The sequence below is a fragment of the Dendropsophus ebraccatus genome, chromosome 1 (assembly GCF_027789765.1).
Source record: "Dendropsophus ebraccatus isolate aDenEbr1 chromosome 1, aDenEbr1.pat, whole genome shotgun sequence".
NCBI lineage: Eukaryota > Metazoa > Chordata > Amphibia > Anura > Hylidae > Dendropsophus > Dendropsophus ebraccatus.
Window position 1 is genome coordinate 45,487,877 of NC_091454.1, and position 20,462 is coordinate 45,508,338.

The window sequence follows — 20,462 nt, forward strand, 5'->3', positions numbered from 1 at the left end:
GCTTGCCAGTCTGCCGTGTTGTATACTTGTGAATGTGCTCAAAAGCACATAATCCACTTGTATATACCATACAGAGACATATAGGTGATAAAGCTCAAGACACCTATATGTATTCTGCCACTGTCTTATCTAGCTAATTTCAAATTTTATCTCTAGTAGTTCCTATGGTCTATCATTGATGGCAATAGTGAGGGTATTAAAAGCTTCCTATGCCACCTAAGCTCCTATTTGTTAGTTTACCACAGGTTTCTCCAATAGACAACACTGTTATGCTTGATGCTATTACATGGTCGCAAAAATTGAGTAACACGTGAGTTAGCCAATAGGAAAACCTTTTTCTAATGGTGTGCCCATAGCATTGGACTTGTATTCTGTTTGTTCGCATCTCTTTACAAGAGGTATTTGCATGACATCGGACTTATTCATAATCTCATTTCCTTACTGTACTTACTGTTCTTTTCCATTCCAGCTCTCAATAACGCATGATATAATACTTGTATGCTACTGCTGGGAGCAACATCCATAGTGCATGGCATCAGACTTAGTTTCTTACTAACGCAATTACTGATGCAAATGTGAAAACATATCCTCATGCAACATTCTGGTCACAGTTTTTTTTTTTTTTTTTTAAGGGTTAAAACAGTTTTCCCCCCAAATACTATTTGACATGTAAGGGCTGGTTTTTAATACTTTATTTTAAAGACATATTTGTTAGTTGTTATCAAGGATTATTTTTCACACTGAATTTATACATCATATATCGGGATTTCACCTAAGGGGGCTGAGGTATACTGCAGCCTAGAGCAGCAGTTCTTAAGAACGCTGCAAACGACACTGAGTCCTGGTGAATTAGTGATGTTAATAGAAGTGGTCCAAACAATTAGCTGACAATAGAAGTGAATAGGGGATCCCTTTTGTAGTGGGATGCTGATTAGAGATGAATGAATGTGCTGAAAATTTGGCTTTGTATGAATGATCAGCATTTGAATCCTGCTGCCTGAAGAAGGTGGATGCAACCCTAGGACTGCTTGGAAAAAATGGATACAGACTATGGTTTCTGTAGATTTGCTCAAAAATGTACACATAAAGTTGCAGATAATAAATTACACTTTCCTAACACTAACCATAAATATAAGGTTTCATGCTTCCATATACCTTTTTCATTTGGACCAGGAACCAAAAGTTGAACATTTGTCAGCAAGGATTGCACAGAAATTTGCTACTTTTTGACACACAAACCCACATCTACACCATTAAATTGCTTTGCATTTAGTCATACATATTCTACTTTAAGAACAGTTATATATTCTTGTAGATTGTAAACCCTTGTGGTTGGTGTCCCGTTTTCCACTGTATTAGTCAGTAGTAATGGACTGGACCCCAGTTGCTGTGGGGACTGCTGGTGTTGACTGGCTGCTCCTTCCTAGAGCCGGCTGGGCTCTTTGGATCATGCCCTGACTGGTGGATACTCTCCTTCCTTGGCTGTGTTTGAGCCTGTAGTGTCGCCTCCTGACTCCCCTCCCTTGTTAGTAGGAAAGTCCCAGGAGGCAAGAGTGCTATTGAGTCCTTAGGCCCTATTCCACGGAACAATTATCGGCCGTATTCGGCCGATAATCATCCCGTGGAATTGACAGCAACGATCGATGTCTGCTGATCGTTGCAGTCGTTTGATTTTCAACATGTTGAAAAACAAGCGACTGATGCAGCAACGATCTGCTGCCGTCACTCTGTGGAATAGGAGCGTCGGCAGCAGACACTGCTGTATCCTATGGGCTGCCCGGACGATCAGCGATCCCCCGGGCAGCCTCCCCGCAGCCCCCCCAGACTCACCACAGCCCTGCTCGCTACAGCCCGTGGAATAGCGTCAGCAGCGAGCGGGGAATGAGGAGCAAACGAGTGCTAATGGCGCTTGTTTACTCCTTTCAGTCAGCCCATGGAATAGGGCCTTTAGCCCTTATGCACCAGTGAGTACTTGGAGGCAGCTACAGAGCCCCTCTTGGGACCCTCCAGATGAGCGCTGTGGTCTGCAGTATCTGGCTGGTGGTCCTGATCTGGGAGTAATCTGGCTGTGCGCCTTTGTTCTATTAGGCTGGGGTAGCCTCCTTCCCGCCCTGGTGAGTTACTTGCCTCCCCCCAGTACCCTTTCTTCAGACATGCAAATGTGGCGAAAACCAGGCACCAGTTCGTACATCAATAGCTACACAATGTTGTCGAAAATAACCGCAACATCGCATGACTACTGGTGATCTTAGTGGGATGCTACTTTTGTGTTTACAAATATGGGAAAGCCAGCCCAAGGCCCTTTTACACAGGCCGATTATTAGCATGACTGATCATGCCAGGCTTTGCAAATGCCAGATATCTACATTTATTTACATACAGAATCAGGCCATCTAATACAGCCATTACTTTCCAGCAACTAATTGTGCCTATGTACAATACTCGGGTCAGAGGATGAGTTGGCATTACCGTAGCCTGCAGACCTCAACAGAGCATGCAATGTTGTAGATGTCTATTCACAAATTATCACTTTAAACCCGGGGTATTCACATAAAATGATATCCATGAATCCATCCATATCATGAACCATTTCAAAAAGCAGAAAAAAAAGAGAAAAGAGCAGGTCTCGCCATCAAGTATTCTTTAATTCTCAAAAATGGCATACAGCGGAGGGAAGCATTGACAATGTTGGTGTATGAGCGGCTACAGCTGTCTGCAGGAGTATTCTGCTTCCTCTGGCCTTCAATGTTACATGTATTGTGCTTATGTCATTTTATGTGACCATTTACTTTTACGTATGCACTTCTGAACAACTTGACTGTATTGTTTTCTGTAAAAATTTAGAAAGAAGAACGCGAAGATTAAGAGTGCATACAAGCGAGAGCACATTAACATGGGCTGTGATATGGATTTTGATATTGCTGGTCCCTCTATACGTGGTGCGGTGGTATTTGGCTATGAAGGCTGGCTAGCAGGCTACCAAATGACTTTTGAATCAGCAAAGTCTAGAGTTTCACAGAGCAACTTTGCTGTTGGATATAAAACCGACGAATTCCAGCTACACACCAATGTGTAAGTATATCAACAAGGACTTGTGCAGTGTTAAGGTTTAGCATGCAAAGTTTCAAGTGAACTCACTGAATCCGTCATTCCTTGTTTCTCGGTTAAATGTAAGTCATTCTCCACTTTTTAGATGTCATTTATAAAAACCTGTGTAGTAAAAAATTATTTTTATGCTTTTTGCTGGATGATGTCACATTAAGGCTGTGTTCCCACTACAGGATTTTAAGCGAGAAAAGAGCCGTCTATGGATAATGATCATTTTTAATGGTTGTCATTAACAGTAGACGTCCGCCTTTCCCCTCTAAATGATGGCACATTCCTTTAGTGGGAACATAGCTCTTTTTAATTTACTGTGTAGGCTTTTTTTCTTATATACATTTTTTTCCCCCACATTTTTTCATTGTTGGTCTTATGATTCTTTTATCGTGAGAGTCAAGAATCTCTATTGAAGAATTGAGGAAAACAATGCAAACATGCGTATAGACATGGCATTCTCTTTTTGCATTTTTTGAAACCCACACTAGGAGTCTACAAGAGAAACAACACCATCATATCATACCCACTGAGCCTAAATAACACAATAAACTGTTTAAAAAAATATATGTATTTCTTTTTTTTGGCTCGCAGTTATCAGCATTTTTAAACCAAATAAATGGCAAGTATGATTCTAGATTAGAATGTTCAGATTAGAAAAGCAAAGCTGATGTTCTTTAAAAGCAGCTCCACACCTGTTTATAGGTTATGTGTGGTATTGAAGCTTAGCCTCAATCACTTCAGGGGTGCTGAGATGCAAAACAAACTTCTCTACATGGTGGCTGGAGAAGTTGGATGCAACCCTTGGGAGTTAGGGAGTCCTGGAAAGCATGTATACAGCCATAGGCTGTTAAATTGCTAGTTTTCATGCCAATATACATAGTGTCCCAGAGCGGGTGTGGCATCTGATGTTTCCTGCCCACCTGTAATTATCTGCACTCTGAAACATTATTCCCTATATGTACCTGTATTTTATACATGTGCCTGCACTATTTATTTTATTCCACTAGATGTCACTGTGTCATGTGAATTGTATGCACAATTGAAGGAAAGAGTTAAAGGACAACCCCCATGAAAATTTTTGCCTTATTTAACACACATTACAAAGTTATGTAACTTTGTAATGTGTTTGAATAACCGGTCTGGACCCCCCCCCCCCCACCCCGGAAGTTAAAGAAAGTATACATTACCAATTACGGTAGTCACCGTCCTCTTCTCCCGGGCGCCATCTTGTGACGACGATGTCAGAGCCGGGGGGCTGTCCGGGTCTTCTTCCTCCTCTGCGTCTTCCTGGAAAGTGAATGGGAGAGAAAAGGCTGCTGGTGCACATGCGCACCAGCAGCCTTTTCATTGGCTGGAGCACATCACATGGCTTCCAGCTTGCTCAGCCCTGATTGGCTGAGCTTGCTGGAAGCTATGTGATGCGCTCCAGCCAATGAAAAGGCTGCCGGTGCGCAAGCACACTGGCAGCCTTTTCTCTCCCATGGACCCGGAAGTGAGAGACATTGCTGGACGGCGGTGCGGAGGGCGGGCGAATCGAGTGGAGATACTCACCATCCCTCCGGTGACTATAGTGTGTGTGTGTCTTTTGTTTTTTTTTTCGTTTTTTTTTCCGGGTCCCGTGGAAGTTGTCCTTTTAACTACCCAACTGGCAGTTGTGTATTAGGTGACTTTTACTGTCCAATCCCTGAGCTAGGTGCCTCAGGCGATCTGTCCAATCCCTGTACAGTAATAGGTCCTTCCAGTGTGTGTTCAACCAGTCAGGGATTAGATTATTCCCCTGAGGGAAATCAGTTGAGTGGAGTAAGGATTATATATGAGGAAAAGGATTATTTTATTTTAAATTGTCTGCAACTACTTTAGCTCATCCATGTCTGGCTAATGACCCATAGAGGAGGTTGAGGTGAAACAGGACTAAAGGGATACCCTACCTACACTGGGCGGCCATTTTGTCTCCTCATAACAAAGACAGGACTACATGACAGTGAATAGATAAAAGCGGTAAGCTGAAAGACTTCACTGCAATCTGCTAGGTTCCTTAGGGGTCCCCCCAACGTCTAGCTATACCCACAAGGTGGGGTCTACGTTCCTACTCTGTTACTAGGTGCCCATAGACAGTGAAAGGTGGAGGATTTATACCCATGGGTGTAGGCATTTTCTCTTAAAGCCCCTCAGTTGAGTACTTCAGGATCTAGATGGGCCCCAATAAGCCCGGAGTAACCCTCAGTCCTCTCCTCTGCCAAAGCTAGCCAAGCTGCAAGATTCAAAGACCTAACTAACAAATAAATAAATTATTCAAGCATTGTCCCTTCAGCGAGAAGCTGTGTCCAAAGCTACAGATACCTAATAAATAATATATATTTTGCACCTATACTTAATGAAAGAGACTGTCTACCCAGTATTGTGTGCAAGGGATTGCAGTAAAGATTGTTTTCTTGCTCAAATTCAAACTGACTCTGTTGATTTACTGCACATCTACACCCATTTTACAAAAGTGTTTTGTTGGTGTATCCAGGGATGGGGGCATACCACTCCTGGCCACTGTGACAAGTGCCTCAGGAGCACCACCATCAAGCCCAGCTACATACCACCTAGCATCCCCTGGTCACCACATTACTACTCCTTTTTTTTTTTTTTTTGGTGTCAGAGGAAAAGCATTGTGATATATGTTTGTGTATATGTTGTCTTTCTGCCCAAGCTGTATTTATTACTGTTGATTTATTATTGTGCAACGTGTCGCCCACAGGAACGATGGAACAGAATTTGGAGGCTCAGTATATCAGAAGGTTAATGATAAATTAGAAACTGCCATTAACTTGGCATGGACAGCAGGAAACAGTAACACCCGCTTTGGACTTGCAGCCAAATATCAAATTGACTCAGATGCGTCATTTTCTGTAAGTATCGGCTAGAATGTCTGTATAGAGCAGTGCAACCACAAACACATCCTTATTTGTACGCTGTATATCTCATGTTTAGTGGAGGTTAATAAAGAATGAGGAGATTTGCGGTCATACCACCAGAATTAGACTTTGCAATTATTTATGGCCCTCATTTTTATCATTAGTATTTTCTTTTTAAAGTACCCTTGATGCCAGTGCGCTATACAAGCGGTGGTGGTGGGGGGGAGCAAACAGAACATTACAAAATCAAAGCATGTTACATCAATAAGGTAAATGGTGGGTACATGGGGATAGAGGACCCAGCCCACGAGGGCTTACAATCTACAAGGTAAGCGGAGGATGGCAGAAGGTAAAGGGCAGCCAGTGCGGTGCAAAATTATTATAGGTTGTAGCCTAGTTTAAAGAGATGAGTTTTCAGGCCACTTTTGAAGGTCTTGATGGTGGATGAGATCTGCATGTGTTGGGATAAAGAGTTCCAGACTATGGGGGAGGCGCAGTCAAAATTATAGAGGCGGTTGTGTGAGGTACGAGCTACAGAGGAGGTCATTTGAAGATCAGAGGTTGCATGAGGGACGGTAGTGGGATATCAGGTCAAAGATGATAAATAATGCAGTGAATCTCAAACTCTCCTCCCAATGTAAAAAACAAAAACATTTAGTCAAAAAGCATACATTACCTATCCTATTATCCGTTCTTTAGATATCCACCCCTCTCTTCTTGATGTGTTTCTATTGACTACGACCAATGCTGTGTGGTATTACAGCACAGGCGGCTCTCTGTCAAGGTGTATGGGACTCTGGAGTGTGCATTGCCTTGCGTATACTGTTGACTCTGGGCCCCAGAGTCAATTAGTGACAACCCGTTGTAGCAATAATGGAAAACTTTTACATTTTAGCACAGTTTTTTCTTAAAGGAGAATTGGAGAGGATTATGGTAGAGGGATAGTGGGGGACACAGGGCACTGGAGGGACACTGAAAATCCTTCTGCCATCATCCTCTCCAGCAGCCACAACCTGCACAGCTCTGGGAGCTGGGGCGTGATCACCATTTTATCCAGGAAGTGAAGCCTTGATACAGTATGTGCTTATGTGCATTTCCCGTAATAAGCGTATATTGGTGATTTGTATAAGTTTTCGGGGGCAATACAATACTTAAAGGTATAAAAGTGACGGTAAAAATAGACAAATAGTGATGAGACACAGGGTATTCTTTTTCCAGCAGTTTCACTTCCAAGCTTTGTTTGAGAGTACCGTCTTTAGTTTCTGAGATCTAGAAAGATAATTTATTATTTATTTAAAAATATTTAATAATGAATAGAACTTGATGTATAATAAAACTTTGGTACATTTTTGATGAAGGGCTCGTTCACACAGAGCAAAAGCAGCTGAATTTCTGCGCTGAATCAGCGCTGAAATTTCAGCCGTTAAAATAGGTGCAGAGCTAATTTCCATTGTGTTGAATGGAAATTCTGCTCTGCAGTTCACACAGTGGAATTTCCGCACTGAACTAATCCGCTTTCCGCCAGAAGAATGGACATGTTCATTCTTCCGCTAGCGGAAGCCTATACAAATCAATGGGGCTCTGATTTTCTGTTTCAGCGCGGAATACGCGCGTATTCAGCGCGGAATACAAGCGTAATACAAGCGGAAATTACTCGCTGAATCAGCGCGGAAATGGGGAAAAGGGGGGGGAGGAGGATTCTAGTATATGTTCTGGTATAGTCTAGTTTACTCACCAAATACTCGCTGAATTTCAGCGCTGAATGCATGCGGATTCAGCGCGGATTCCTCGAGTATTCCGCGCTGAATTTGTCAAGAGCTGAACACTTTCCTAGCAGAATATGCAGGGATTCTGCTTACATTCTGCTTATATTCTGCTCGGAATTCAGCGTCAGTTGATTTCAGGCGGAAATATTTCCTTGCGTAATCCGCTCCTTTTGCTCTGTGTGAACGTAGCCTAAGAGTGGAGGTTAAATATTAAGCAGTAATACAGAAGGTTTTTTATACACTGGAAGAGATTAATAAAAATGTGCAGAGTAACAATAAAGCAGTTACCAATAGTAACCAATTAGGCTTTTAAAAATTAAAGGATATGTTCAGCAAAATTTTTTATTATATTGGTAATTTGTATAACTTTTGGGAGGCAATACCATACTTTAATAAAAAGTTCCGCCAGACTTCTCCTTTAACCCCTTAAGGACCGGGCTAATTTTCGTTTTTGCGTTTTCGGTTCTTCCTCCTTGTGTATATAAGGCCATAGCAGTTGCATTTTTATACCTATGGACCCACATGAGCCCTTATTTTTTGTGTCACTAATTGTACTTTGCAATGGCAGGCTGAATTTTTGCATAAAATATGCTGCGAAACCAGGAAAAATTATATGTGCAGTGAAATTGAAGAAATTTTTTTTTCTTTGGGGAGGCTTTGTTTTTACGTTGTGTGTCCTATGGAAAAACTGACATGTTATATATGTTCTTCAAGTCAGTACGATTAAAACGATATGTAACATGTATAACTTTTATATTAATTGATGGCTCGTACAAAAATAAAACCTTTTTCAGAAAATAAATGTTCTTTAAAATTTCTCTATTCCCATGCTTATAACGCTTTTATCCTTTGGTCTATGTGGCTGTGTGAGGTGTCATTTTTTACGCCATGATCTGTACTTTCTATCGGTACCTTGATTGTGCATATGCGACTTTTTGATCGCTTTTTATTACAATTTTTCTGGATTTGATGCGACCAGAAATGCGCAATTTTGCACTTTGGAATTTTTTTGCGCTTATGTTGTTTACTGTGAGGGATCATGAATTAAATGAATTAATATTTTGGGCAATTACGCACGCAGAGATACACATGTTTATAAAATGGAAAAAGGGGGGTGATTTGGACTTTTATTAGGGGAGGGTGTTATTTATTAATAAAACTTTATTTTTTTTCACATACAGTAATTAGAAGCCCCCTGGGGGACTTCTATATACAAAGCACTGATCTCCTATTGAGATTAATGCTGTGTATATAACAGAGCACCGATCCATTAGATCGGTGCTCTATTATAATGGTCTGCTGCAGACCATCTAAATGGATTGCCGAGTCGGCTTTGACAGCTGCATTTGAATAGTTAATTAGCCGGCCGCGGCTACTAAGACCTGCAGTCCCTGGCTGCACATAGCAACCGGGGACCGGGGGCTGCAGAAAGGGCTCTTGTCGGGAGCCCTCTCTGATCCCCCTTAACGGCCGCATGACTGGTATATAATCTGTGATACAGTGTGAGAACTGTCTGTGTGATTGAAGATTTTAAGAAGGTTCCTCCATGGTGAAAGCTGTAACGATTTAGAATTCAATTTAGGGACTGAACCTTGTCAGGTTATATAGTTCAATATGAGAATACCAAAATCGCTGAAACAAATGCTCAATACCTAAGAGCATTGAATATTTTATTGTTTATTAATGTTTGTGTTTTTTAAACCAGCTATTAGCATTCAGCACCAATATAAACAAATGGGAAATACTAGCAGCACTAGCAGGCTAATGTTATATATGTACCAGTGTACACAATTACTCTGTATTATGGATTATATTAATAAGTAATGATTTTTCTTACAGGCTAAAGTGAATAACTCAAGTCTGATTGGATTAGGATATACCCAAACCCTCAAACCAGGTATGGAATTTCTTATTGCTCTTATTGCTAAATAATTAATCAAACTATATGAAATCCTTGTCACACCCTATAAGAAAGGCTCTGTCTATGTAGGACCATAATCAAGCATTAGTATCCAGATAAAGAGAAATTATCATGTACCTGTCGTTATAACTTTCAAAATCTAAATCAACAGTAGGTGTGAAATAAAGCAAGTTTGCCATTTACATTTATTATTTTTTTTATGTCATGCTGTAAAACAAAGCTAAACTTACCAGAAATCCAGCTCTAGTCTCCTGAAGGCAGATTTTCTGTTTGTAAAAACCAGACTAAACACAGGAATTCCGGCCAGTACAGGGAGTCCATCAGTCACATGACTGCCTTCTCTCTGTGAGCGCTCAGATGGCCTGGGAAACACAGGACTTCCTGTTTTCTGAGTTTTTTTTCTCAGAGTCAAAAAACAAGAAGTGCTGTGTTTTCCATGATAACTAAAAAAAAAATGTAAATTGCCAACTTTCTTTATATCACATCCACTGTTGATTTAGATTTTGGAAGTTATAATGACAGGTACGCTTTTAAGCGCAACTATAAAATATTTTTACAATTTAGTTTTAGTTAGTTTAAGCCATTATAAGAATTTTTGCAATTTAGATTAATTACGTAAATTGAACCATTTTTTAAATATATGAAGCAGAATGTCCCCTCAGCTGTGTGTTTGCCTCTCTGCTACTTGTGCAAAACTGTCCAGTCCTGCTGAAAATCCATACATTGCCTGAGGAGCAGTTAGGTACGGGCTGTCAGCAAGTCACATGACAGGCAGTGAGGAGGTGTCTCCTGATCTTTTTGCTGTCTGTGCTAGAGCTGGGTGATTGTTACCAGGCTGTGTGGTAAGCAGCAGACCCCAGCTCTCCTTCCTGACATGTGCTCCGGTGTCTGGTGACAGGTCAAACACCGGAGCACACAGAAGTAGGAGAGCTCCAGTCCCCTCCCTCCCCTCCCCTCCCCTGCTTCCTCTCACCCTGCACTGGACGGCAGCCCCCTCCTCCGCAGCTCAGGCTCCTCTCAGGTATCTCTGAGTGTTATGGCCCCCTCCCCCGATTCCTGCACTTTCTTTCTATGTGCTGTGGTATCTGTAAGGGCCCTATTCCACCGGACGATTATCGTTTCCATAATCGTTAACGATTAACGATCTCAAACGACCGCTATTGCGAAAGACCTGAAAACGTTCCGTCATTTCCATGGAACGATAATCGTTACTTATGATCGTAATTGCGATCGTTTCTCTTCGCTATTTATTCGCTATTGCGTTCGTATCTATTGCGAACGACCGAACGATGTCTTATTCAATGCGAACGATTTGCGAACGAGCAACGATAAAAATAGGTCCAGGTCTTATAAAGCGATCAACGATTTCTCGTTCGGTCGTTAATCGTTAACTGCATTTCAACCAAACGATTATCGTTCAGATTCGAACGATTTAACGATAATCTGAACGATAATCGTCCGGTGGAATAGGGCCCTAAGAGCTCACAGACAGAGGAGTGCTCCGGTCCCCTCCCTCCTCCTCTGGTCGGTCTGACACCCTTTCAGTGCTGGTGCTCTCCTGTAGTAAGCAGGAGAGCAGTGCTGTATTCCCTCTGTGCTCCTGTCAGGCATCAGAGCACAGAGGGAAGAGTGCTGTGCTCCCCCAGCCCCCACTCCCCTGCATAGTGTCCCACACCTTACTGTAATGCAGCCCTGTATCTAATCCCACTGTGTGGGATACCACCTACAGGGGTGCTGTATCTAATCCCACCGTCCAGTGTGTGCGATACCATCTGCTATGATGCTGTATCTAATCCTACCCGTCCAGTGTGTGCGATACCATCTGCTATGATGCTGTATCTAATCCCACCGTCCAGTGTGTGCGATACCATCTGCTATGATGCTGTATCTAATCCCACCGTCCAGTGTGTGCGATACCAACTGCTATGATGTTGTATCTAATCCCACCGTCCAGTGTGTGCGATACGAACTGCTATGATGCTGTATCTAATCCCACCGTCCAGTGTGTGTGATACCATCTGCTATGGCACTGGTCAGCAGCCAGTGGATGGAGGTACCCAGCAAGATGAGAGAGATAGGGAGGCCACGCCCACTTTCAGGCAGGAGGAGACCACGCCCACTATCTCTCAGCCAGGAGAAAAATCCATTTATTATTCTGAGCCAAACAACTGGGGATATCTCAGCACAAGATAGGAACGCAGTTTAGGGCTCTTTTTTTAAAGGGTAACACGTGGGCTTTTTATTTGAGAAATTTCATTTTTTGGCTACTGAAATTATAGTTACGCTTTAAGGCTGCGTTCACACTACGTATATTTCAGTCAGTATTGCAACCAAAACCAGGAGTGGATTAAAAACACAGAAAGGATCTGTTCACACAATGTTGAAATTGAGTGGATGGCTGCCATTTAAAGGGAACCATTCACCCCGTGGCCCCCGGCAGAAACTGACATACAGTGACATAAAGGTCAATATACTTACCACATCGCTCCCGGTCCCGTCCCGGATCCCGTTGTTGACACGGAGAAATCGCCGATTCTTCTTCTCCCGCCCATTATGGTAATGAGCTGAGATGAGTCCAACGTCCATAGGAAACGATGGACGAGTCCAACTTATTCATGAGGTCCTCTTCTCGTCGCCGCCCATCCACGCCTCCTGGAACTTGATTGACGTCTTCAGTCTTCAGTCTTCTGCCGAATTCCCGCGCAGGCGCCGCTGTGATGGTCTCGTCACCTCGCCTGCGCGGTAAACAGGATACGGTGTTCGAGCAAATCGGCGCACGCGCAGTAAACAGTGAAGCTGCGGAGCGGCTTCAATTGTGAACTGCGCATGCGCCGAAAACGACTGTCACGGCGCCTGCGCGGGATCCGGCGAGGAGGAAGAGGACCTGGCGTCAATCAAGTGTCGGAGGCGGGGAGAAGGCTGGACTTCGGACCCGGCGGCGCTCATTACCATAATGGGCGCGAGAAGAAGAATTGTCGATTTCTCCGTGTCAACAACGGGCTTCGGGACCGGGAGCGATGTGGTAAGTATATTGACCTTTATGTAACTGTTTGTCTGTTTCTAACGGGGGCCACGGGGTGAATGGTTCCCTTTAATGGCAAATATTTGCTGTTATTTTAAAACAACGGCTGTTGTATTGAAATAATGGAAGTTATTTACTGTTATATGGTGGCCATCCACTCAATTTCAACATTGTGTGAACAGATCCTTTCTGTGTTTTTAATCCACTCCTGGTTTTGGTTGCAATACTGACTGAAATATACTGACTAAAATATACATATACTGACTGAAATATACTTAGTGTGAACGCAGCCCAAGTCCAGTATGTGGGCAGCACAGTAAATGGCAGGAGTAGCTGAGCACATTGGTAGTTAGATTTATAGTCACGGCTCTCACCCTGTCAAGGTGCAGTGCGGGTTGATTGACAGGCAGAGAGGCCACTAACGAGCCTCTCTGCCAGTCAATCATCCCTGCAGTGCACACCGACTGGCAGTGAGCTGTGACTAGTCATGGGCAGCTCCCTGCCCAGACAACTATTTGCCGCCCCTCTCCCAGCCTCGTGCGGCTTGGTTAAACATCTTTTTCCTCTCTGCAAACCTACTGCTGCAGCCACGGCAGGTATGTGCTGCGAGCTGCACAGTAGCTGCACACTTCTGCATGGAACCGTATCGGCACAATCATGTTGTTTGGTTCCCTTTTAACCATTTAGATGCATAGTAAGGGTCTTGATCCTGTTGAAAGGTGATAAAGAAGTTATCTGATAAATAATAGTTAACACCAAGATGCAGCAATGGTTATTTGCTGGGCTTGGCGATAGATATATTCTAGATGGTTCTCCACTGGTTTCCTCCTCCTAGCTAACTATGATTGACCAGTTTAAACTGTATCTGTAAACGTGTCAGTCATAGTAAACCAAGTCAGATTATCTTGTTTTGAGTCTCAGAAATAATATATTTATGATTTATTTATTTTTTTCTAGGTATCAAATTAACACTGTCCACACTGCTTGACGGCAAGAACATCAACGCAGGAGGTCACAAACTGGGATTAGGACTAGAATTTGAAGCATAAGCATGTCACTCCACACAAGATTGTTTTCCGATGTTCTGCACCATAGATATCCTAAGAATCTAGTGTACCTTTGTAATGTCTTATGTCCTGGATGCAAACAACCTTTTTGTCAAAGACAAGTGTTGGGAAAATGACAACCACTATGCTATAAAGAGCTATTGCTATCAAATGCCAGATAAAGAAATACAGTTTAGAGAACAGATTTTGCTACTCCAGGATGAATTTGACATTTCATAGTTGCTCCTTTCTACCATACTTGCAAGACTGGAAGTTGTTAATTGTCTTTTTTACCAGACTGCTTCTAAAATGTATTAAGAAACACAGTAGTGTATATTATATTTAATTCTGTACCTCAGCATAGCATTGTCAGGCTCTTAATGTAAGAAAAGGGATTTAAAGTTGTGATTACCAACCAATTACAAGACTAGGAACTGCACAACAAAGTGTTTTATGGGCTATTACAGTTGGGAAAATAAGTATTTAATACACTACCGATTTTGCTAGTTTTCCCACCTACAAAGATCAGAGAGGTGTGTAATTTTCTATTGTAGGTACACTTCAACTGTGAGAGACAGAATCTATAAAAAAAATCCAGAAAATCAGATTGTATTAGCTTTAAATAATTATTTAGCATTTTACTGCATGAAATAAGTGAAATAATTTGATCACCTAAAACCAGCAAGAATTTTGGCTCCCAGACAGTTTTTTTTTTTTTTTTTTTTAAGAAGCTCCTCCTTCTCTGCACTCATTACCTGTAGTAACTGCACTACAAACAAAACAAAAACACCTGTCCACACACAATCAAACTGCAACTTCTCCACTATGGCTGAGACCAAAGACTTGTCTAAGGACACCAGTGACAAAATTGTAGAACTGCACAAGGATGGGACGGGCTACAGGACAATAGGAAATCAGCTTGCCTCCTGGGGTAAGGATTATTTTGAAAAAGGTCAGGAATCAGCCTAGGAATACACAGAAGGACATGGTCCGTGGCCTAAAGAGAGAGCTGGGACCACGGTCCCACGGATTATCGTTAGTAATACATTAAGCCGTCATGCATTAAAATCCTGCAGGGCAAGCAAGGGCCTCCCTGCCCACACCAGCTCTTGTCCAGGCATGGGAGAAGGTCATGTGGCCAGATAGGACGAATCTAGAACCTTTTGGTATCTGCTTCGCTTGCTGTGTTTGGGGGAAGAATGAGTACAACCCCATGAACACGGTCCCAACTGGGGGTGCTTTTCTGTAAAGAGAACTGGACAACTGCACCATATTAATGGGAGGATGGGGCCATGTATCATATTTTGACCAAGAGCCTCCTTTCCTCAGTATGAGCATTAAAATGGGTCATAGCTGGATCTTCCAGCATTACAGTGACCCAAAACAGAGCCAGGGCAACAAAGAAGTGGCTCTGTAAAAAGCAAAGTTCTGTTTTTCTATTGCATCAAATACTTATTTCCTGCAGTAAATGCGAAATAATAATTTAACAATCATGTGATTTTCTGGAATTTTTTTTTCTAATAGATTCTGTCTCTCACAGTTGAAGTGTACCTATGATACAAATTACAGACCTCTTCAATCTTTTTAGGTGAGAAAACTTGCAAAACTAAGCACACACTACTTTTCCCCACTGTATGCCATTTGTGTGATATTACAGAAGATGCCATAGACCATCCTAAGTTATTTTTGTGTCTTACAATTTTGCACCCTGTAATTCTATTCCTTAAGGAAAGCTTGATAAAGCCATATAGAATGGAAGAGACAGTGTTCCTCAAGTTCTTACTGTAATGTCACATGTAACCACCCTTCACCCAAAAACTTTAAATGCTTTTATTTCCTGCATCATTTTTAAATGTTTGTTCTTTTAGCAATCAATCTATGTAGTGTCTTCCATTTTGTGAAACTGGCCTCTCCCCCATATGCTGTATGCATCCACTTAAATAAATCCCAAACATAACTCTTGTGCAAAATATGTAATTTTTGCTATCCAGAAGTGTTTGTTTTTCTGTTGTCAGTCATTTAAGGGGCGATGTTAATCATATTGTTCTTTAGTGGGGTTACTTACAGCTACTGCGACCTCAATAATAAGCAAATTGAAACAGCACTGGCATGCTTGGAAAAAGGCTGAGTGTTAGCCATTGTGTAGTTGGATGTGAATAAAGAATCGCGTTGTCTTCACATGAAGTGCTATTTCCATAGCAGGAACATGTCTTTACCTCTCATCTTGAGAACCTCTAGTAATATTTTGTAAGTGAATAACAGGATTTTTGTCTGAGGACAGACCTCAGTGGAAGGTTTCTTAACAGATGAGCTCTGGGCAACATTTTAAATTAGCCCTGCACCTCTTTCCCACCCAAGGCCAATGATATCACTATACAATGAACCAATAAGAATGCCATGTCGGAACCACATGGGCCCAGATTTATTAAACTGTGTAAAACTATAACTGTTGTAAATGGCAGTAGCAACCATAAACCGCTTAGCTTTCATTTTACTACAGTGGGAAACTGAGCTGTGGTTGGTTGCTATGGGCATTTTACACCAGTTCCAGTTTTACAGTTTAATAAATTTTGAACCTACCGTTTCCCCCCTTTTGCTGTAGGGGTGGGAGGACAGAGAGGTTAAAAGTAGGCCCCTCCCCAGTCCACCTCCAGTGGTTTTTTTTTTTGTCCCTACAGGGATAGGAACACAGTCTCCTGAATTAGGCTTCGGCAGAGGCTCCCTCTTGTATTTCTAGGGAGGAAGGGTGATCCCTAACACGTTCGTGTCTGGGTTTACTTTTACTTTTGAGATTTTTCTTCTCTCCTTCTAAAACCCATGCAAGTTAATGTAAAAGTGACAGGTTATCTGTATTTTGTGGGTCAGTGCGATTACAGCCTATTTTACATGCGATTACAACCTATTTTATATAGCTTTTTTATTTCTTCACATTTAAGTTTTATTGGTCTTTACATAGGAAAAGAAAACCAAGGTATCGTGCCACCTAAGGATGCGTTTACACAGAGATTTGATTTATTTTTTGAGAGCCAAAGCCAGGAATGGATTTGAAAAGTGGAGAAATGTCAGTTTTTTCCTTATGACCTGTTCCCTGTCTATAGTCTGTTCTGGCTTTGGCTTAAATCTGTCAAATCTCTCTGTGTAAATGCACTATTAGAGAAAGCCGTAAGGGTGCCATTGCATTCATTCATTAAATAGCGGCCACACAGAACATGTCAGTTCACACAATGGATTCATTGTGTGCAGCGGTGAATTGGTATGCGGGAACACACTGGTGCGCCTGCATCTGAATTCACCAGAAATGAAGATCATTTGGCCGGTACTGCAGTACTAGCCAGGATGATCTTCAGTAACCCCGCCCGGTCACAGAACGGCCGGTGTTATACGCCATGTGAACATGGCCTGAGTTTAAAAACCTGACTGTCACTTCCGGTTCCGGTGCGGGGATGTAAGCAGCCGCACGCCGGAGCTCCTGCCCGACCCCAGCCTGTACCCAGCAAAAACGGTCCCCCGGGACGACCGAGCGCAGCCTCACAGGCCCCCACCGTGGCAGGAAGACCCGATGGACAAGTTCGTCCAGAAAGGAGCGCTGAAACAGCTCCCCCCGCAACAGCCAGCTGCAGAACACCAGCGGGCCGGATCCAAGATGGCGCCGAGCGCCGGACCCGGAACGGGAGGTGAAGAGGCGCATGGCATGGAGACAAGCTCCACACACCTGCAGCAGCACGGACTGTCAGGCGGCCCCCAGCCAGCACAGGACACTGCCATAATGTTAACCCCTGCAGCTGGGACACAGACCATGCCCACAGGCTCCCCTCTGCCACCTTCTCCAACCTCTCCCTTTGATTATAAGCAATTGGCAGCAGAGGTGGTAAAACTGATGGCACCAGAAATACAGAGATCAGTAGAGCAGACAATAAGATCTACACTACAACAGCTACAAACTGAGGTGTCTGACCACTCCACACGCATAACACAGCTGGAGACCAGAGTGTCCTCACTAGAAGATGAAAATAAAGAGGCACATGACAGGTTACAGCTAATGGAGGATGAAATGGCCAGGGTCAATGAAAAATTAGAGGATTTGGAAAACCGCTCCCGCCGTAGTAACCTACGTCTGATAGGAGTGAGCGAGAGGGTTCTGCCTAATGAACTGCAGACGTTTTGTGAGAAAGATCTGCCAAAAGCGCTAGGACTACAACACCCATGCAGAGTCGAAAGAGCGCACAGGCTAGGCCCCACTCCGGATGTACGTACCACTACCCAAACAGGGAATCCGGCTCAGTCACAACGCCCCTGCCAGGTTATCTTCAAACTCCTGGACTACAATGACAAAGTAGAGCTACTAAGAGCTTTCCGCAAACGTAAGGAGCCTCTCATGTTTCACTGCGCTAAAATCCTATTATTTGAAGATTTCTCTGTAGATGTCACCAAAAAACGGAGGGCATTCAGCTCAATCTGCTCCGCGTTATTCCAGGCCAATAGACGCTTTCAACTGCAGTACCCCGCCATTCTGAGGGTATTCCACAGTGATGGCTCCTTTTCCTCCTACAAAACACCAGAGGCGGCAGCGGATGCTCTAAACCTTCCAACCACGCCCTCACGCGACCCTGGGCCTCGCTCATCCTCGCCTATGGAAACCAGACACTCCACCTCTAACTCCCGCCGCCGTCATGACTCGAGGAAGCATGCTGAACGCAAGAGGAGAAGACGCTCATCTGAACGCCGCGCAGGAAGCAGCCGCACACCCTCCCCAGACTGACCTGGGACACTTACCTTTTCTTCGGACTGGATCAGCCCCGTTTGCGAGGTACTGTTGACCTACCCCCACTGTTTCTGAGCCAACCCCTTACCGTCCCACCCATCCTCCACCCTCCCTCGATAACCTCTGCCACAACCTTGTTTATTGTGACTCCCCTGGCTGGCGAGTTCACGGGATGTGCCCCCCCTCTGCCCTCTCCCCCCACCCTTCCTTGGGAACATGCAGCACTGGATATGTGAGGCCACGGGATTGGGGAGTCCCATGTCTTGTGAGAACCCTCGTCCGCTCCAAACCTGAGGACTGCTCATGATCCCGACTGCTGCTGGATTCCCATGCCGACTCCATCCAGTATAAGGCCTAGCTGGTCCTCATTATCATTTACCTGGGGGGAAGGGGACCATACTCTGAAGGGACGGTCCCAATTCCTGGACAGAGACACGATGAGTCCCCCTTTAGAAGTAACCTTACATCTCAGGGACTCGGATTCCAGTATCCTTTCCTCTGGGCTGTGGGAACGGCGGTGCAGGCCGCATTCTCGAAAAAAGGGAGTCTCTTACCCACTAGACAGGAGTAGTTCTTTGACCACCGTCACTCTTGTTAAGGGACTTATTGTTATTTAATTTGTTATCACTGTTGAGCTATGTTCAGCTATTTCACTAATTCATGCATTATTTGTATTGATGGTTATGTTGCACAGGATTGTCTAGACTTAAATGCATATACTCATGGGAGGGGAAAACAGGTCGGACCCAATACCAACAGCACCATTCCTTATCTTCCATATCTTAGTAATCTTCTTATACCGCCCCCCCCCCCCCCACTGATCACCAATGACTGAATCCATACGAGTAATCTCATGGAATGTAAAAGGCCTACGCTCACCTCAGAAACGGGTGACAATTCTGCGCCACCTTAAGAAGCTACGCCCAACCATTGCCCTGTTACAAGAGACGCATTTGTCAGCGTCTGATTTTTTTTCCGGCTGAAAAAGTTTTGGGTTGGATCTGTTTTTGGCTCCACGGCTGCTGAGGGGAAAGCAGGGGTGATCACACTTGTGCATAAATCCTTCCCCTTTTCCCTACTGGCGCACTCCGCGGATGAGGCGGGTCGGTTCTCCCGTCTGGAGCTGGAACACAATGGTGAGCCATACAGTATATACAACCTCTACGCTCCAAACGGGGAGAACAAACCCTATTTTGATCACCTCGTCTCGGTGCTCCAGTCAGATGCAATACCCACAAAACTGATAGGGGGAGACCTTAATACGGTAGCTGATACTACGACTGATAGAAAACACACCACCTCAACCCCCCCTCAGCCACGACTTAGAGACAAGATACTCCCCACTGTACTGGAGGCGACTGACCTGAGTGACTGCTGGACAGTACATCACCCCGACGGTCACGACTTTACTCATTTTTCTCATGTCCATGGTTCCTGGTCCCGAATTGACTATCTTCTGCTGAGCCCCCTCCCCTTATTAGACGTATGACGGACGCACAGATAGCTGACCTAGTCGTTTCGGACCATGCTCCCATATCAGTTGAATTCCAGACTCCATCTCCAAAACTCCAAGACTTTATTTGGAGATTCCCCACTTACCTAATCAGAGACGAAGCCTTTCAGGAACTCCTACAAGGATGGTGGCTGGAATTCGACTATCACAATAGTGCCCACAAGGACAACCCAGCACTTTTTTGGGAGTCAGCAAAGGCGGTCCTTAGGGGACGCATTCTATCTCACCATAGTGCCATCAAAAAGAAAACACAACAGGCTTATCAGACAGCTAGTACCTCATTGAGAGAGGCTTATTCCCGGTTCCTGGGTTCCCCCACATCGACTCATAAAGAACAATGGAACACAGCGCGCTCTGCCTTTGAATTTTGGATAGACAAGCGTGAGCAGCTGCACAGGTCTTACTTCGAAACTGACCTCTTCCGGCAGGGAAA

At 43.8% G+C, this 20,462-nt stretch overlaps 1 protein-coding gene across 3 annotated transcripts in view; it reads left to right on the plus strand.

The window, feature by feature from the left end:
• The window catches only part of VDAC1 (voltage dependent anion channel 1), a 32,568-nt gene extending 16,842 nt beyond the window's left edge, over nucleotides 1-15,726 (plus strand). For all 3 annotated transcript variants that reach the window (XM_069970214.1, XM_069970223.1, XM_069970232.1), the window contains 4 exons: nucleotides 2,845-3,072; nucleotides 5,843-5,993; nucleotides 9,605-9,662; nucleotides 13,666-15,726. In XM_069970214.1, the coding sequence (XP_069826315.1) occupies nucleotides 2,845-3,072; nucleotides 5,843-5,993; nucleotides 9,605-9,662; nucleotides 13,666-13,757 (529 nt within the window). In that variant the 3' untranslated portion in view covers nucleotides 13,758-15,726. The remainder of the gene's footprint in view (nucleotides 1-2,844; nucleotides 3,073-5,842; nucleotides 5,994-9,604; nucleotides 9,663-13,665) is intronic.
• Nucleotides 15,727-20,462: the final 4,736 nt, after the last annotated feature.